Genomic DNA, 19,329 nt, shown 5'->3' with positions numbered 1-19,329 from the left:
TTCTTTTTAACTAAGAAAATGCCAACATTTATGTTTATGGTTTATGTATTTTTAGCATTTTAACTAGTCATAATTTATAAATATTTTGAACAAAAATAAACTTTACCATACATTCTTCAATAAAATAGACTATAAACAATCTATGTCGACACTTTTTGTATACCACACACAAATGATGAAATTATTTTCTACATTCCTCAGGGGTTCAAAAGATTGCTTAATACTTTGAAGGAAGCTCTCAGGACAAAAAATGTTGAGAAACCCTACCCTAGGTCAAGGCCTCACCAAATTGTTCCTGCACCATGGATTAGACTGTATTCTTTGGAATGGGGGTGAAGCTCAGTGGTAGAACACATGCTTAGCATGTTTGAGGCCCTGGGTTCTATCACTAGCACCAAAAAAATAAGACTGTGTTTCTTCCCTGCTTTTCCACCTCCTTGAGGAACTCTGCCTTAACATTTCTTGGCATCATTGCTCAGACACTCACACAATGCAGGACATGCATCAGGTATTTGTCATATAAACTGATTATTTTCAATTTGGGGGAAGATCTACCTTGCCCAGAAAGGATTTAAGCCTGCAATGGACCAGAAGTGAATACCATGTGTGTACACATGCAGAAGCATAAATATACAGTCTTTTCAACACCTGCAAATCAATTATGTGCATTTGTTTCTAAAAAACTTTTGTGGAGTGGTGTTGAGGATTGAACTCAGAGCCTAAGCACATTCAAGGCAAGCACTCTACCACTGAGCCATACTCCCAGCCTATAAAAAAAAAAAAAAATTAACAATGAAAACAATCTTGAAACAACCTGTAGAATTTGGATGACTGTTAAAGCTGTGTGATGCATTTACAGGGTTTCATTATATTCTTTTTATTTTTGTGGATTATGACAATTTTCATAATTAAAAGCAAAAAGTAAGCTGGGTAGGTGGCACACACCTGTAATCCCAGCCATATGGGAGCCTGAGGCAGGAGGATTGAGAGTTCAAAGCCAGCCTCAGCAACTTAGAGAGACATGGTCTCTAAATAAAATGTAAAAAAAAAGGGGCTGAGGATGTGGCTCAGAGTTAAGTGCCCCTGGATTCAATCCCTGGTACCAAGAAATAGGATAAAAAAGTAAATAAAACAAGAAGGTAAAAACAACATTTTATATTTAAAGATAATGGAAAATAAAGCAACCATTTTTACATAGTTCTCTCCTTGAAGGCTCTGCATTTGTGTGATTACTAGCCAAGTCTTCTTTGTCAACATGTTACTGCAACTGCTTTCTTGAACATCAAGAAGACTCCAGGGACCTGGGGTTGTGGCTTAGTGGTAGAGAGCTTGCCTCACATGAGTGGGGCACTGAGTTTGATTCTCAGCACCACATAAATTAAATAAAGGTATTGTGTCTATCTACAACTAACTTTTTTTTAATGTTTAAAAAAAAGGAAGACTCCAGAGCCAGGCATGGTGGTGCACGCCTGTAATCCCAGCAACTCAGGAGGCTGCGGTAGGAGGATGCAAGTTCAAACCAGCCTCAACAACTTGGCAAGGCCCTAGCTAACTTAGTAAGACTCTGTCTCAAAATTTTTAAAAAAAATAACAAAAAAGGGCTGGGATGTGGTTCAGTGGTTAAGTGTCCCTGGGTTCAATAAAACAAAGACAAAAATAAGGAATTTTTACCAGGGCATGGTTGCTGCATATCTGTAATACCAGCTACTCTGAAGGCTAAAGCAAGATTGCATATTTGAGGCCAGCCTCCACAACTTAGCAAGACCCAATATCCAAATACATGTATACATACATATATATATATATATATACACATGCACATATATATGTACATTTATATATGCACATATATATATGAAAGGGCTAGGGGTATAGCCAAATGGTAGAGTAACCTGAGTTCAATCTCCAGTATTAAAAAAAAAAAAAGAGTTTTTTAAAACTCCCTTGTTCAAATTGGGTTGAAGGAGAATAACATGCTGGGCATGATGGCACACACCTGTAATCCCAGTGGTTTTGGATGTTGAGGTGGGAGGCTGAAGCAGGAGGATGTCAGGTTCAAAGCCAGCCTTAGGAACTTAGCAAGACCCTAAGCAATTCAGTGAAACCCTGTGTTTAAATAAATGAATAAATATAATAATAAGTAAATTATATATATATTTACACACACACACACACACACACACACACACATATGAGGTGGGGGTGTGGCTCAGTGGTAAAGCACCCCTGGGTTCAATCCCTGTTACCAAAGGAAAAGAGAGAGAATAACATAACAAAATTAACTTTTGCTAAGTTTTATAGCTAAAAAACTAGCCAAAGACAAAAAACAAAAAACAAAAAACAAAAACTATTACTTTTTACCTTCCACCACTTTCCCTTCCTAAATCAAAAGAAGAAAAAAGAGGACAGAAGAAAGGACAGCATATGATCTTGGTTCTTAAAAGAAGGGATTGAGACAATGATTACAGATAGCTTTTTGACATCCCATCATAATCGTGGGGGGGGGGGACAAAATCCAGGATCTTCCATGCTAGAAAAGCACTACATGAACTTATATCTCTAACTTGTTCATATGACTTTAATTTTTATTTGTTTGAAACTTCAACATCCTATTAAAGTGATATTAAATCACATGTGTGCCCTTAACAATATCATTTAGAGTTTAAGTAAATGAGTTAACACATTTCATTTAATTAACCAATGCAGAGTTCCTATATTATAATCCCAACCCTTCTCCATTAGGACCCAAGATATTTCTAACAAAATACAAGAATTACTGATCAGACAAGTTAAAATTAGTAGTCTTGACCCAAGATATTTCTAACAAAATACAAGAATTACTGATCAGACAAGTTAAAATTAGTAGTCTTAGGCTGGGGAGATAGCTCAGTTGGTAGTGTGCTTGCCTTGTGTGTACAAGGCCCTGGGTTTGATCCCCAGTACTGAAAAAAAAAAAATTAGTACTCTTATAGATGATTTTAATCAAATTTGAGTAAGTGATAAAAACTGTGCATGGAGAATTGCCAAAGACAGTTTCTATATCCAAATATCTTTTATAGTTATAAGTCATGTAAAAAACTGATTTGTAGGCTAAAATCTGTATTAGAAAACCTTCAAGAGAGCAATATTTACTTTTTCTAACCATTAAGTAGAAAAAGTTATACTTTAGTGAATGATTAACAAGAGTTTAAATAAATGTAATTATAAATGCTCGTAGAATAATATTGTAATTCTATTTAAACAGCTTGATTTGATATGAATACTCTCATACATGGAAAATTAGGCCCAACAGAAGATCAAAAAATATTGTAAGTAATGGAAATGTTCTGGATACAATGAAGTAATGAATTTCAGGAAACCTGACATTATTTTGTAACATTATATAAGTCTTTTAATTGCAGATATAAAGTCTGATTGAGGAAACAACATTAGAAAATAGTCTATAAAAATATACTGTATCAACAGAAAAAGATATATTATAATAGCTGAACATTAACAATTCTGTTGCCATAAAGTAGCAGGGATGCTGGGAATAGACCAGAATTTTCTAACTTATTGGCCAGTAGACTGAATCACAGAAGTAATCAAAGTAGTCTTTAGGTGAGCTAATGATGTTACTTGAAGATGTTTTGGGGAAACTCAGAAGTTGATGAAAGCCCGTATCTTTTAGTATTTAAGAGAGTTCACTGCTTGGTTTTCTAGTGTCTTATCTTGCCAGAGATTATGTGACTAAGTCTTAAATAAAGGGCAAGGGGTTACTGTTATTGATTCTTCTTTCAAGATAATGGTGTGTGTGTTGTATGCCTCCTCCTTCTACCTTGTTTGGAACATCAACAAATTATTATGGGGTAAAATATATTCTTTAGTACAAAAATGGAACACAGAATAACTGAATTTTGTGTTTATAGTCCTGTTTTTTTCCTTTGAGATTTTGAGAATTTGGGGGAACTGAAGAGCAAGAGCATAAAGCAATTAAATTTACTGACAGATCCAGGCATGGTGGCACATGCTTGTAATCCCAGCACCTAGGGAGGCTGAGGCAGGAGGATCAAAAGTTCAAGGCCTATCTGGGTAACTTAACAAAATACTGTCTCAAAATTTAAAAAAAAAAAAAAAATTAAAGGGGCTGGAGGTGTAGCTCAGCAGTAGAGCACACCTGGGTTCAATCCCCAGTATCAAAAGAAAAAAATTCATTGACAAACCATTTCAATCACTTCTCTTGACTTTCCTAAATTACAAAAATAATGCATTTAAAAAAATTTTTAGTTGTAGATGGACACAATATTTTATTTATTTATTTTTATGTCATGCTGAGGATCAAACCCAGTGCCTCACACATATTAGGTAAGCGCTCTACCACTGAGTCACAACCCTAGCTCCCCAAATAATGCATTTTTGTTGGAAAACAAACAATACAGAAAGACATTAAGTTAAAAATGAAAGGTCCCCTGTTTTCCTTACTCTAAAACTCCACACTCTAGCTGGGGCTATAGCTCAGTTGGTAGAGTGCTTGCCTTGCATGCATAAGGCCCTGGGTTCAAGCCACGGCACCACCAAATAAATAATAAAAACCCCATGCCCCACTGCTGGAAACCTGTTCGAATAAACATATATAGTCGTTTTTTAAATAAAATTTGAATTATTACATTTAGCTTCAGTTATCACTTCCGGTTAATCAAAATGTAGAAGTATACTGCTTTTATCCTATTATTTCTGTGCATCTTTGTCCTATTAGATGTCATAGGTCTTCTGAAGGCAGAGCCTGTCTCTTTAATCTTTTTTTCTAAATGTCTACTGCAGTGCCTTATATTTATTGAATAAATATTTGTAGGCTTGAATTCACCAAATGAACAAAGACTGAAAACAGGTTACTCTGAAGTAATAGCCAGATAGGATCTGGGATATAATTCAGTGGTAGAGTGCTTGTCTAGCATGTGAGAAGCCTTCCTGGGTTCAATACATATCACTGCAAACAAACAAACAAACTTGCTTTTGCTGATTGTATATAATTCTCTGAAAGGAAAAGAACGAAGCTGATGAGTTCCCCATTCGACACTGAGGGGGTGCCCCAGCTGGTGAAGCAGGATAAAGGCATAATTGAAATCATGACTTCTTAAGACCCCAGATTCAATCTCCAGCACTGCCAAAATAAAATTAAAAAAAGAAAGAAAATGGTGATAGCTCTTAATGTAATCATTATTCGATTTGATTATCAAAGTCAGTCATCTTTTTTAAAAAATATTTTTATAGTTGTCAATGAATTTTTATTTTATTTATTTATATGCAGTGCTGAGAATCGAACCCAGTGCCTCACACATGCTAGGCAAGTGCTCTACCCTGAGCTACAACTCCAGTCCACAAAGAGTCATCTTTAAGAACCATTCCACTATTACTTATTTGAAGGTGGCACTGTCCAAAATGCTATGTAGGCATAGCATCCCTGTCTTTTCAGTCTAATGACTGTGGTGTAAACATTATCATCCTCAGGGAAAGACAGTCAATGTAGAGATGAACTCAAAGGAATTCTGTTAACCTTTGACACCTCCAAGGAAAATATCTAATACCAACCTTCCTGATTCTAGGAAAGAGGCATGGGGAATTACACATTGATGTTACACGCTGTGCTGGGCACTTGGATAACTACGATATTTTCTAAACACCCCAAATTTGCTGGCAGGTCCTCTAAGACCTTTATGGTTGTTCTGAATTCCAGAAATACATAGACACATTTTCTTCTCAGCATGCGAGTGGGGCATTGTACCTTCTTTCTGAGACTATTTAGTTCTTTTTTTGGGGGGGGTGGAGTGGAGTAATGGATTGAACTCAGGGGCACTTGACCACTGAGCCACATCCCCAGCCCTATTTTGTATTTTATTTAGAGACAGGGTCTCACTGAGTTTCTTAGTGCCTTGCTGTTGCTGAGGCTGGCTTTGAACTCGTGATCCTCCTGCCTCAGTCTCCCGAGCTGCTGGGATTACAGATGTGCACCAATGCACTTGGTTATTTAGTTCTTTTAATAGCCAAATACATCAAAAAAAAATAAAAATTTAAAGCAATGTGTTGTGGTTCATGTCAAATGGGCTTTCCCCAACAGCTTCAAAATTTAGAATTGGCAGATATGTGGAAAGCAGAAGCGGGGTGGGGGGGGTAGTGATTAGAGACCTGGGTTCAAATTCTGACACCACCATGTCCAGTCTCTGGGGACTTCAGTTTATTCTCTAAAATGAGACATGTAAGACCTTTTTTGCAGAAGCTGTATTATCAACAACATGTCATAACTGATTCACTATGAACATTCATTCAACAAGTATTCTATGCCCAGCCCTTTCCTTAATATCTGTGTACAACTGTGAACAAATAGATAGTTGTCACATTTAAGAAGTCTGTAGCTGGGTGAGGAGACCTATGTTCTATAATACCAGCAACTGGGGAGGTTAAGGCAGGAGAATTGAAAGTTCGAAGCCAACCTGGGCATAAAATAAAAGGGATTGAAGATGTAGTGCAGTGGTAGAGTATCCTGGGTTCAATCCCTAGTACTGCAAAAGAAACCAACAAACCAACAAAAAATAAAGGTCCTAGGCCAGGTGTGGATCCAAGTTTTGTGGGCCTGACACTTATAAATGAGAAAAATATGACAACAAATTACTTCAGACTGGGAAAGTCAGATACCTTTTTTTCCTACGTTCCTTTAGGGAATACCGGAAATCCTTACCTAGAAATGTTTCCAACTGCAGCCTGGCTTTCAAATCTGCATAGAACATTTCCAGGGATCTGAGTCAGTGAAAGGCCCTGAAGCTTAGCTTCATTAGTGTCACGGTAAATCTGCCTCTGCTGTAGGGCCTGAAAGTGGTAGGTCTTATTTTTATTATAATAATAATACAGTATTTATAATTTCCAGGGTGGCTTCTCTATTGACTGTCTTTAACTCTTTGTTCCTAAATCCTGAGAAACGGCTTCAAGTCACCAACTCGGGTGACTTTAATATTTAATATTTAATATTATTCAATATTAAAAATATTGCTTAAAATATTATGTCAGGTTGGGCACTATGGCACAAGCCTGTAATCCCAGCTACTTGGTAGGTTGAGGCAGGATTGCAAATTGGAGGGCAGCCTGGGCAACCTAGTGAGACCCTGTCTCAAAAAAAGTGTATGCGTGCTGGGGATGTAGCTCGGTTACAGTGTGTCTGGGTTCAATCCCCAGTGCTTGGGGGATGGGGAATAGAATGGGTAAAATATTTTTCTTATGAAAGGTGGTAATAATTTTATTTATTTATTTATTTTTTGGTGATGCTGGGGATTGAACCCTGGGTCTCAGGCATGCTATGCAAGCACTCTATCATTGAGCCACATCTGGTTACTTTTGTTACTGAATTGTCTCCTAAGAGTAATGAAAGTAAAATATTGTTTCCAAGAGAATCTAAGACTGTCACGGGCTGGGGAGATAGCTCAGTTGGTAGAGTGCTTGCCTTGCAAGCATAAGGCCCTGGGTTCAATCCCCAGCCCCTAAAAAAAAAAAAAAAAGAAAAAAAAAAAGATTCTAAGATTGTCAAAAAATTTTAAAGAAATAATGGTTACATAATGATGTACTTTAAGGAAATAATAGTTACATACATTTTTAGCAATGAACAGTAAAGTTTGCATACATTAACCAGTCAATAAATATTTGTGGAATTCACGATGAATTAATGTTAAATAATCTGGAAGAGGAACATTTGTAATTAGCATAACACTTGACACACACAAAGAAGTGCTGAATAGATGAAAACATAATCAAATTGAAATTAATCCCAGTCCAAAAGGACAATGAATGCAATTCAATCCACTGCAAATAATAAGTGAGGACACACACGTCTACCCACAAAACTGGAAAGGTAAGGGTTTAGGTGCAGCCTGCAGGAGACTCTTCATGCCCACACACATTTCCACAGTGATTTTTCAAAGTTAAATTATTTTCAACTTGCTATTTCAAAGTACTTCAAGTTTACGCTTTCATAGGGTCTTCATCTCTAATGTCTCATTAGATTTTCACTACAGTTCTCTAGAGTATTTATTTTTAGCTCAGTATGATGAAAAAGGAAAGTGGATCTCTGGGAAGGAAATGATTTGTTCAAGATCAGAAAGCTCATGAATAGCAGAACCAATACTAGAGCTCAGGTCTCATGCTTGCCAGACCAGTGTCATTTCCCCATAGGACCAAGTAGGTGAGTAACACCTTTATGTCATTCTCAAAGGCCATTTATCCATAAATAGACTTATCAGTGTTTTATAACAGATAGTCAAATAACACTCAAGCCAATGGAAAAAATGTATGGGAAGCAATCTGGGAATATTTAATACAATTTTAAAAGTAAATAGTTCACCTGGGCATGATGACACATGCCTGTAATTCCAGTGACTCAGGAGCTGAGGCAGGAGGATTGCAAGTTTGAGGCTAGACTCAGTAGTTTAGCAAGATCCTGTCTCAAAATAGCTTAGTATTAACTTCCACAGGATTCAGTCCCCAGTTAGAAAAACAAGAAAGAAAAAAAGAAAAAAAAGTTCATTCCTGGGATTACCAAAAGGAAATAATTCAAATAAATTAAAAGCAATATACCCAAAGTTCGTTATTACAACATTATTTGTGACAAGAAAAAAGATGGAATAAAAAAATTAAGAGAGATGCCCAAGTAAATCATATTTCATCAAACTGGTGAATTGTGATACTTTGATAATTATGAAACTAAAACAACATGAGAAATGTTTAAAATTACTTTAACTGGGAAATGTATTTGGAAAGGCTGAACAGGAATACAGAAATATGAAAACATTTTGTTATGATTTTGGAGCTTTTAAGTAATTTTTCTTTAATAGTTTTTATTTAATATTTTATTAAATAGCTCTTTAATAAAAGATTAGTTTACAGTTCACATGAAGAAATGTGACTAAAATCTTGCAAAGATTTGGAAATTTAACTTTTGGCAAATGATTGGGAGTTCCTCAAATACCTGCATCTGATGTGTTGAGTTTGTACATCTGTCCTCAGCCCATCCCTTCCACCAATGCCCTGCCACATCCTCCTGACCTCTAACCCTTTCTTCATCTCTTTCTTAAGTTGCGCCTACTATCTTATTTGTTTCCTATCATCCACAGAATTTATCTGAATCTGTACTTCCAGGTGTATCAAAGGGAGCAGCCACATTAGACTGGAGGAGGGAACTAAAAGAGATATTAGTCCCCTGGCCCCGCCACACTGTCTCTCAATGACATTGGGCCCTGAGACCTGGCTCAAAAGGAAAAAACAGCTCACTTCCCCATTAAGCTAGGGAATCTAAAGAACAAAGACCAAATCTCCCTTAACTCATCATTCCAAAGGTAGATGGGCTTTTGCAAGATAGGGGGTGACCTTGGGGAACTGTCCATAGCTGCTACGCAAGGGAGCTGGGCCCCGTTTGCATTCTACCAACCCCGTTTTACTTGTTCCAACAGACCTCCTTTATGAGGGTGATCCAAAGAACACCCACAGATAGCCCTGTTTCATCAAGATTTGGGTCAAATTCACTATCTCAGAGCGAAACTTTTTTACCTCGTGACTTGGTAAACAGGACAAAGTTATAACCATAAGTGCTGCAGAAAGAACCTCCCCCACATTCTCTACTGAGAATGGAGAGGCTGTCTTCAGCCCTGAGTAAAGATGACCTTAGATATCTTGATAGCCTATGCAAATAGCACCAATGGTGAAAGAAACACAGTGGAACATGAAGGTCACCTTGGGATATGACAATTTATTCATGCGGGTATCCAGAAAACTGGTGGGAAAGGCCTTGCCAAGGTGTATTCCTGTTGCTCTCTATGCTGCACTATGTCTCATTTAAATTCTGATGTAACCAAGATTTTATCATAGCCTAGGTCATCTTTCATATAATTTCTGAAATATGTAGTACAGCATCTCTTTTGAATAAATTCTCCAGTCCTGTTTTTCCCTATTAGGCCTGCTGATTCCTATTAAAACTAGATTAATATATTGATGCTGACTCTATCTCACCCTCCCTTTTGCATCCCGTAGCATCTTATTTGCAAGGCAGCTAGGCAGTTAGTTTACACGTGTGATGCTTTTCTGGGTACATGTCGGAGGCACACGACAGCCCGGAAGAGAGCTGCTGACCACTGTTTTCTATGGATGAAAGCACTAAAGCTACCGAGAGATGAAGTGACCAATGAGAATAAAGCAAAGAACACCCTCCTTTGAGTCCTAGTAATGCACAATGACTTTTGTGGAAACAAAAAAGAAAGAGAGACAGGGGGAAGGAAGGAAGGAAAACACTTTTCAAGAGTTTCCCTAGTGTTCCTAGCCCCAGAAAGTCCAGAGAGTGGCTAAGACCATATAAGACAGTCTGTCACGAGTTTCCTGCTCCCCTGTGATTCCTTCCAGAAGCTCTAACCTCAAGTGGGAGGAAGACAGAAGGCTAGAGTCTAAATAATTCTGAGAGAAAATGTTCTTAAAGATTTCCGGGTGTTTTCAGGATCTCCCAATGAAAATCTAGTACGATCAGACAGAGATGGCATCTACATCTCTAGAAAATCTTTCAGGGAATGATTTAAATTAGATTTTCTTGCATAAAGGAGGATGGTACCAGTTTTGGAATCCTCACCCCTTACATCAACCCCACCCTAACAGGATTTATGGAACATTTTCAGGTTCATAAGATCTAACCAGTTTGAATTCATTGCTCATATTTTATTATTTTTGACCTACAAAAAGTCAGTTTCAGATGGTTCGTCCTGATGTAAAACATCACCTTTGAGCAAAAGAAAAGCTAAGAAACAAAACTAAAAGGACACCATAGGTCAAAAATGATAAGAAAAAATAATAATAATAATAATAGTTTGGTCAGGTATTGTGTACACCTACAATCCCAGCTACTCCATTGGCTGAGGCAGGAGGGTCACTGGCTCCAAGACAGCCTGGACGACTTCATGAGGCCATGTCTCCAAGTAAAATAAAAAGAGCAAAGGGCTAGGGATATAGCTCAGAGGTAGAGCTTCTTGCCTATCATATATGAGGCCCTGCATTCAATCCCCAGTACCCCAATACACAAATAAACAAATAAGAGAGTGTGCATTTATTAAATAGAAGACACATTGAAAGATGTGGGTAAGAGACATCAAGAGGCAAGCAAGTCACATTCTGAGGGGAAGAGCAGTGTGCATGATAGAGATGGACAATTCCATGACTGACCAGCACAGGGAAGTGGCTTTGGGCATTTAACTGTCTGGAATCCTTAATCTGAGTCCTTAACATTTGCTCCTCCTTCAACCATAGCTCATGTCTCTTTGCTGAATCACATCTTCTAGCTTTGGGTTAAATTTTCTTTTAATGTTTAATTTTATGTATTTTCATATGTTTCTTTTAGTAACATTTCAGTCTTATTTTCCCAATAAGGAACTTCCTGAGAGCAAGTTCCTGTGTCATATTTCAGCCTCTTAGGGCAGGGCACGCCATGCGTTCAGTGAGTGCCAGTAAGTATCTATTAAATACGCTCAAAACTGATCAATAGGCTCTGTTATAAGAGAACTCAACTGGAAATGTAAACTCTAGGAGGACCAGTAACAATAAGATCCATCTTTGGGTGGTACTTCTGTGTGCTCTATTCTATGCCACATATTTTATACATACATTAGTTCTAAATCTGACATCAACCTTACAAAGGATATTAGTATTATTAATCTCATGCTATATTATTAATCACATTCTACAGCTGGGCATACTAAGAGATTTCAGAAAGGTTAGGTGACTTGCCTCATGCCACACAGAGTACATGAACTTCAGTCCCAGGTGTACTGCCAAAGCCCACACTCTTTCCATTGGTTTTTTTGCCTTGGGTGGTGCTGGTCATTCTTTTATAATAATGGAAATAATATCTGAGACTTACAGAGTGTTTACTGTGTACCAGGCACTGTTCTAAAGTCACTCACATATGTTAATTCATTCAGCCCTCACAACTACTCTAGTGGTGAGTCCATTATTATCCATTTTACCTTGTATCATCAGTCATTTTACAACCCTTGTAAAGGACAATAAAGGTCAATGACATTTTCTTCTTATTAGGCTCATTCAAAAGTTTGGCATAACTACAACAGAAATTTCCGCCCACATCAGAAAGGCTGGCTATCGATCACATTGGGGTCCCATTGGATTGAGCCAAACAGATCAGAAAACATGGAGGATGTGCTCAAGTGCCAACAATCCATGGTTTCTGTGCTTGGATGGTTTGCCACCCCTATTCATGGGGACGGTGACTATCCAGAGATGATGAAGAAGAATGTGTTCTCCATTCTACCCCTATTCTCGGAAGCAGAGAAGGAGGAGGTGAGAGGCACGGCCGACTTCTTTGCCTTTTCCTTTGGACCCAACAATTTCAAGCCCGTGAACACCATGGATAAATTGGGGCAAAATGTGTCACTCAATTTAAGACAAGTGCTGAAATGGATTAAACTGGAATATGGCAACCCCCGAATCTTGATTACGGAGAATGGCTGGTTCACAGACAGTTATGTGAAGACAGAAGATACCACGGCCATCTACATGATGAAAAATTTCCTCAACCAGGTTCTTCAAGGTTGGTTGCACATTAGCTCAACTTTTTAAAAATGCTGAATCCTTATAGGATATTTAAAGTCACCTTTGAATGTGTAATCATTGCTATTGTGGGGGGTTTTCATATTTTACAATGTTGACAGAAATTTTAAATGTTATTCCCATGCTCTTTCTTAAATAAAAGCTTGAGGACAAAATAATTTCAGACTACAGTTAGATCTTTAATTGTTAAAAATATGCTGTTTCATTCTTTATAAATGACACAATGCAAAAAAAGATAAGTTTAAAGTTCCCTACTGGTTGTACTAGGTTGTACTTTAAGTTGCTTCTCGAAATTGTGATCCTTTTACTCTTTTATTATGTGACTGAATAATAAAAGGTATGAAGATAAAACTGAGAAATTTCTATTAATCACAGTGATTTCCTCCTACCTCAATATATCTCCTCATTCCTTTTCCATTACTCAAGCAGTGACATCTTCAGGTGACTGAAACAATGGAGCCAAAGTCAAGCTCAGGTTATGATGATTTTGTTCCCTACAGCATTGGGTTCCATTCATCCAAATATGAAGGAATTCTCTGTGGATCTTGCTAAAACTCTGTAGCTCTTTTTAGAAGTCACTAGTCCATAGGAAAATCCCAGCTTCTGCAGGAGAGAATCTTCAGGGAGGGTCCTCAGGGAGAGCAAGACTGTCCCAATTCTGCTACTCCAGATTGCAAGAAGGAACAGCATGGAAGTCATAGGCCACTTGCGCATGAGGGACTTAGAGCAGAGGACATCGCCTACAGGTCCTGGGTCAAGTTGTCTGCCCTTGGGCAGAAGAGGTGCCCATTCCACCTCTCTTCAGAACCCTATAACCTGGACTTGTTGAAGCATGTTTGATTTCTTGGACTCTTTTGCCATGGATTTTCCACCTTTTAGGGAAAGAATGTCAGTGATAAACCCTCAAAAAGCAAAAAATGAGGCATTTCTAGGATAGAAATGAAAGATTTTAAGAAAAATGATTCAGGGTGGGCTGGGTATGTAATTCAGTAGTAGAGTACTTGCCTACCATGTGGGCAACCCTAGGTTCAATCCCCAGGTACTGTCAGAAAGAAGGAAAGAAAGAAGGAAGGAAGGAAGGAAGGAAGGAAGGAAGGAAGGAAGGAAGGAAGGGAGGGAGGGAGGGAGGGAGGGAGGAAGAGAGAGAGAGAGGGAGAGAAAGAAAAAGAAAGAAAGAGAGAGAGAAAGAAGGAGGGAAGGAAGAAAGGAAAAGAGGGAGGGAAAAAGAGAGAGAAAGAAAGAAAGAATGAATGAATGAATGAAGAGGGTTAATCCGGGTATTAGTTGTTTTTGTGTTGATGTTCATGTTTCATTTTTATCCAAATCTTGAAATTTACTTCAGAGTTTTAAAGCTAGAAAGGTCCTTAGAGATTACCCTTTCCAATATATTCTGTTTACAAATGCAGAAACAGGCCAAGAACCTTGCCCAATAGCACCCTCACAGCAGCTCGGCAGGGCAAGGCCCTGGGCCCCCTGCCCTTGTGCCCAGTCAGAGCTCATTCCCTTACATCACTCTGCCTCTTTTGCCTCCTTATATCTACATTCACTTATGCTACTTCTAAGAATTGACTCTTTAGTCCCTGAAGGACAGTTTCTTAGAATGGATAGTTTGCCCACAAATGGGAAGCAAACCAAATTTGAAATGAGAAACTCTTGGTCACTAGCAGACATCCATATTAATCCCAGAGGGTTCTAGAAATTATCATGCCTCACTGACAGATCTGCACACTAAACCTTAGTAATATTTTTCAGTTGATCCTTTGTGCCATTCAGTTATGAGGGGTGGTGTGTATAGGGGTACGATTCTAGATGAAAATGATTGTCACTTTTCAGGAATGAATGTGCGTTTTCTATTTGTTATATAAGCCTGCAAATCAAGGAAAAGGTTGATTTCACAATATGCTGTCCCCTGTCATGTTGTTAGTGAAATTGTAAACACACACTGGAGTGTTGAGCCTTCTGAATGTCTTTGTTTTTTTTTTTTTTTTTTTTCTCTGTGCAGCAATAAGGGTTGATGAAATTCAAGTGTTTGGTTATACTGCCTGGTCTCTCTTGGATGGCTTTGAGTGGCACGATGCTTACACCACCCGCCGAGGATTATTTTATGTGGATTTTAATAGTAAAGAGAAAGAAAGAAAACCCAAGTCCTCAGCACATTACTATAAACAGATCATACAAGAAAATGGTTTTCCTTTGAAAGAGTCCACGCCAGATATGCAGGGTCAGTTTCCCTGTGACTTCTCCTGGGGTATCACTGAATCTGTTCTTAAGGTAAGTGACTACCTCCAAATTAACCATAAACTGGAGAAGATAGGACGCCACGTTTTATTTCATTTACTCAGTGATAGCTAGAAGGTAGCAATCAGGCACTATCAGATACCACAATTATTTAGAGGTAATGGAACAGAGTTGGGGAAAGAGGAAGAAGATGAGTGCTGAGACATTTTCATGGATCAGAAGGTATACTTAGTGATGGAAACCAAGTGACAAAGAGCCTGCCCTCTGAGAGTGTATAGTTCGACAGAACTTAAAACCATTTATCTGTGAGGAAAAAAACATTTTACATTATATATATATATATATATATATATATATATATATATGTATTCGCCAAAAGCAAATCATTAGTAGCCCTTTATTTAAGCAACTAGTAGATCTGGGTAATTTGCCTTCTGAGATCTCCATATCCCAGGGGAGCCTCCCCACATATCCCATTACTCACCGCTTTCCAATGTTTGCTCAAATGTCTCCTTCTAGATCAGACTTCCCAGCAATCAAAAATCCAAACCCCACTCTATTACCTACCATCTCCCTTCCCTGCTCTATATTTCCATATAGAACTCATCACCATATAACTAACTATGAACCTTATACATTTTTCTTATTTATCACCCGTTTTCTCCTACTAGCATGCCAGGTGCATGAGGACAGAGATGTTAGAGGCTTTGATGCCTGCCATATGCCTTAGTAGGGCAGCTCCAGGCCCATGGCAGGTGCTCATCTCTTAGAACCAGACCAATTAATGAGATCTCCTTTTAGAGCCAAGTACAGGCATAGAGAGACCTTCCATTCCAAATTCTTTATTTTTACAGGTGAGGAAAGTGAGACCCATCAACTTGCCCAAGGCAACACAAATAGTGGCAGAACTCTTACCAGGCAGTCTGCAAGCCTTCAGATACACAATGCTCTTTCCCAAATAATAACAACTATTTTTAAAGCTCATACTTTTTGTCAAGCATGTAACTATTGCATGCATACACGTTCTATTTAATCTTTTTTTAAAATATTTTTTAGTTGTCAATGGGTCTTTATTTTGCTTCTATGCGGTGCTGAGAATCAAACCCAGTGCCTCACACATGCTAGGCAAGCACCCTGCCACTGAGCCACAACCCCAGCCCATCTATTTAATCTTAAAACTCCCATTTTACAGACAAGAAAGCTGAGGTTTAGAGAAGTTACATAACTTGCCCCCAGGTTACCTAGGTCTGTCTCCAGACCACTACGCCATAGAACTTCACAATACCACATAATTTCCTTTGCTCTAGAAGCCTATGGAAAGACAATGAATTATACAAGAGATGGGACCAGACAAAATGGTCAAAACCACAAGTGAGCAAAACTCACAGATTACTGACAGGTGTGGTGGCACACACCTGTAATCCCCAGAAATTTAGGAAACTGAGGCAGGAGGATTGCAAATTCCAGGCCAGTCTCAGCAACTTAGTGAGGCCCTAAGCAACTTACTGAGACCCTGTCTCAAAACAAAACAAACAAACAAAAAAAACCATGGGCTGGGGATATAACTCAGTTCGTAGAGTGCTTGCCTGTGAAGCACAAGGCCCTGGGTTCAATCCCCAGCACTGCAAAAAAACAAAAACAAACAAACAAATAAACAGAAAGGGCTGGGGATGTGGCTCATTGTTAAGCACCTCTAGGTTCAATTGCTGGTGCAAAAACAAACAAACAAGAAAAAAAAAAAAAACACAGGTTATTAATTTCAACCTCTGTGGATATTGAGAGTAACATAAACAGTGACTCATCTTCAGCTGTGTCCCCTCTAAAATCACAGTTCCTACTCCTTCTTCCATATGGCCATCTTTTCCCTATAACTTCAAGCAGTTTTATTTTTCACAACTCCAGATCCAGCAGGTAAAGACCCTAGGGGATATTGAGAGCTACTTCTCCCACCTGTATGGGACACCCAACCTGCAAGTTCCTGCTTTAGCTGAAGACCCACCAGTTTCCCAGTGATTGATTGTGATGTCTGCCCCACTCCGTTTTAGGAGCAAGAACTGATCCTGTGGGTCAAGGAAAATCAGTTCTGTGATCTGTTAGGCCTTGATTCATGCTCACCCCTGGAGCCCAGGAGAGTCAGCTTCTAATCATCAACTTAGGAACTAAGAATGAGGATGAATGGTTTACAAAGAAAACTAAGTTGTTGTTTTGAAAAATCAGCCAAAGGATGTTTAACTAGCTGCTGTGTAGGCAATCAGGCCTACTGAATCTCTGAGATTACAGGTATGCACCGCCATGCCCATCTAACATGGTCACATTTACTTTATCTCAGCCCCTTTCTTCTATGAACCACTGATAAATTGCAAACATCATTACACTCCACCCCGAAATATTTCAGCATATATCTCCTAAGAACAAGGACATTTGCCCATATCACTCCATCATGAAGAGGCCCAGAACATTTAACATTGATTCAACACCATCTTATTTACAATCCATATTCAAATTTCCTAAATGTTCCAAAATGTCTTTTATAGATTTAAATTATTTTTAGATCAAGAATGCAAACAAAGGTCACATGTTGGTTGTCTTTCATCTTCAGACTTCTTTAATTCAGAACAATTCCTTGTGGTCTTGGCAATTCTGACAAATTCAGAAAAATTGACAAGAGAATGTCTCATGCTTTGGATTTCTCTGATTATTTCTTTATTAGATTGAATTAACCATTTCTGGAAAAAATGCTACATAGATGATATTGTACACTATCAATGCATCCCATCAGGAGGTACATGATGTCAATTTGTTTTATTACGGAAAATATTAACACAGTTGAAGTAGTGTCACCAGATTTCTTGGTTTAAGGTGGCATGTGTAGATCTCTTAATTAAATGGTACCTTTTCTATTTTTAATTAAGAAGTGATCTGATGAAGCCGTGTGCAGTGGCACACTCCAGTAATCCCAGCAGCTTGGGAGGCTGAGGTAGGAAGGTCTCAAGTTCAAAGTCAGCCTCAGCAACCTAGAAAAACCCTAAGCAATTGAGCAAGACCCTGTCTCAAAAAACAAAAAAATTAAGTGGGCCTGGGGATGTGGCCCAGTGGTTAAGTGCTCCTGGGTTCAATTCCTGGCACCCCCCACACCCCAAAAAAAGTGAGCTGATGATGATACCCAGAGACTATATGAATATCCTGTTCCTGAACAATAATTTAAACAACTGTTTTAAAATTCATGATTCTTGCCTCAATTCATAGATTGCAAAATGGAGAAATTCTAATCAGTTTGTTCCTTCTATATTTATTAGCTGGTTTCTCTTAAGTTCAGTGTTTTGTAATTCATTATTATCATTGTAACATTATTTATTTTTATGCTCAACTTGTCTCGTTTTTAACCACTGGGACCCCTTCAAGCTGCTCATATATCTTCTGACATTTACTTTACAGTTTTTAAGCACTTTCTTGTTTTCTAGCACTAGATGTCCCAGCACCACTTCATTCTTTCCTTCACCCAGACCTAGAAAAAAATTCTTCAAGGAACCCAGGATCCTTTTTTTTTTTTTTTATGGTTGCACAATATTGTGAATGTATTAATATCATATTATTGAATCGTATATTTTTAAATGATCATAGTGGTACTTTTACATTATCTATATTTATCATAATATCAAAAATTTTCATTAAATCCCAGGATCTTTTTAGTAGGGAACACGATTTTAAAAACAAACTTTGAGAATTGGGGCTGGCTTTAGGATTCATCTATTTAACTAGACCTCTTTGCAGGTTAATCACACCCACTTGCTGTCTAAAACTATTACTTTCTGATGATTTATAAAAGTAAAACCACCAGGCATAATGGTGCACATCAGTAATCCCAGTGATTCAAGAGGCTGAGGCAGGGTTTTGGAGGTTAGCTTAGGCAATTTAGCAAGCTCTTGTCTCAAAATAAAACAATAAAAGTGCTGAGGATATAGGTCAGTTGTAAGCATCCATGGGTTCAATTCCCAGTACCACAAACAAACAAAATAACAGATATTTATTTGATCTTGCCTTGCCTTATGGAAGGATTGTCTTTTGTGAATACCTTTTTTTTTTTTTTTCTTCTTCTTTTTTTTGTGGTGCTGGGGATTGAACCCAGGGCCTTGTGCTTGTGAGGCAAGCACTCTACCAACTGAGCTATATCCCCAGCCCACATGAATTCCTTTTTAATACCTAAATGTTCTAAGCTTTTCTAAACACCGAAACTGACCATAGAGGCTAGGAGGATTTCGCTCAAATAATTAATTATATACAGATTAAACTTCATGCTCACATGATCAATGTTCTCTCAGTTTAATGTTCTAGATAACTGGTTGGCAGATGGCAAGTGGGCAGTAATATGGTTTTGTAATTATACTATGAAAGATGACACATGAGAAAACAACTAGAGGGAAAATATTTACTAAAGATTATCATTTTTCCTGGTGCATTTAAATTCAGTCAAGA

At 38.1% G+C, this 19,329-nt stretch overlaps 1 protein-coding gene across 1 annotated transcript in view; it reads left to right on the top strand.

Annotated features, from left to right (window-relative positions):
* The window catches only part of Klb (klotho beta), a 36,300-nt gene that overhangs the window by 8,029 nt on the left and 8,942 nt on the right, over positions 1-19,329 (top strand). The window contains exons 2-3 of the mRNA XM_047567272.1: positions 12,088-12,598; positions 14,621-14,889. Of these exons, the coding sequence (XP_047423228.1) occupies positions 12,088-12,598; positions 14,621-14,889 (780 nt within the window). The remainder of the gene's footprint in view (positions 1-12,087; positions 12,599-14,620; positions 14,890-19,329) is intronic.

This window comes from Sciurus carolinensis, chromosome 10, assembly GCF_902686445.1.
Source record: "Sciurus carolinensis chromosome 10, mSciCar1.2, whole genome shotgun sequence".
Taxonomy (NCBI): domain Eukaryota; kingdom Metazoa; phylum Chordata; class Mammalia; order Rodentia; family Sciuridae; genus Sciurus; species Sciurus carolinensis.
This window is presented reverse-complemented; position numbering and strand designations above follow the sequence as displayed.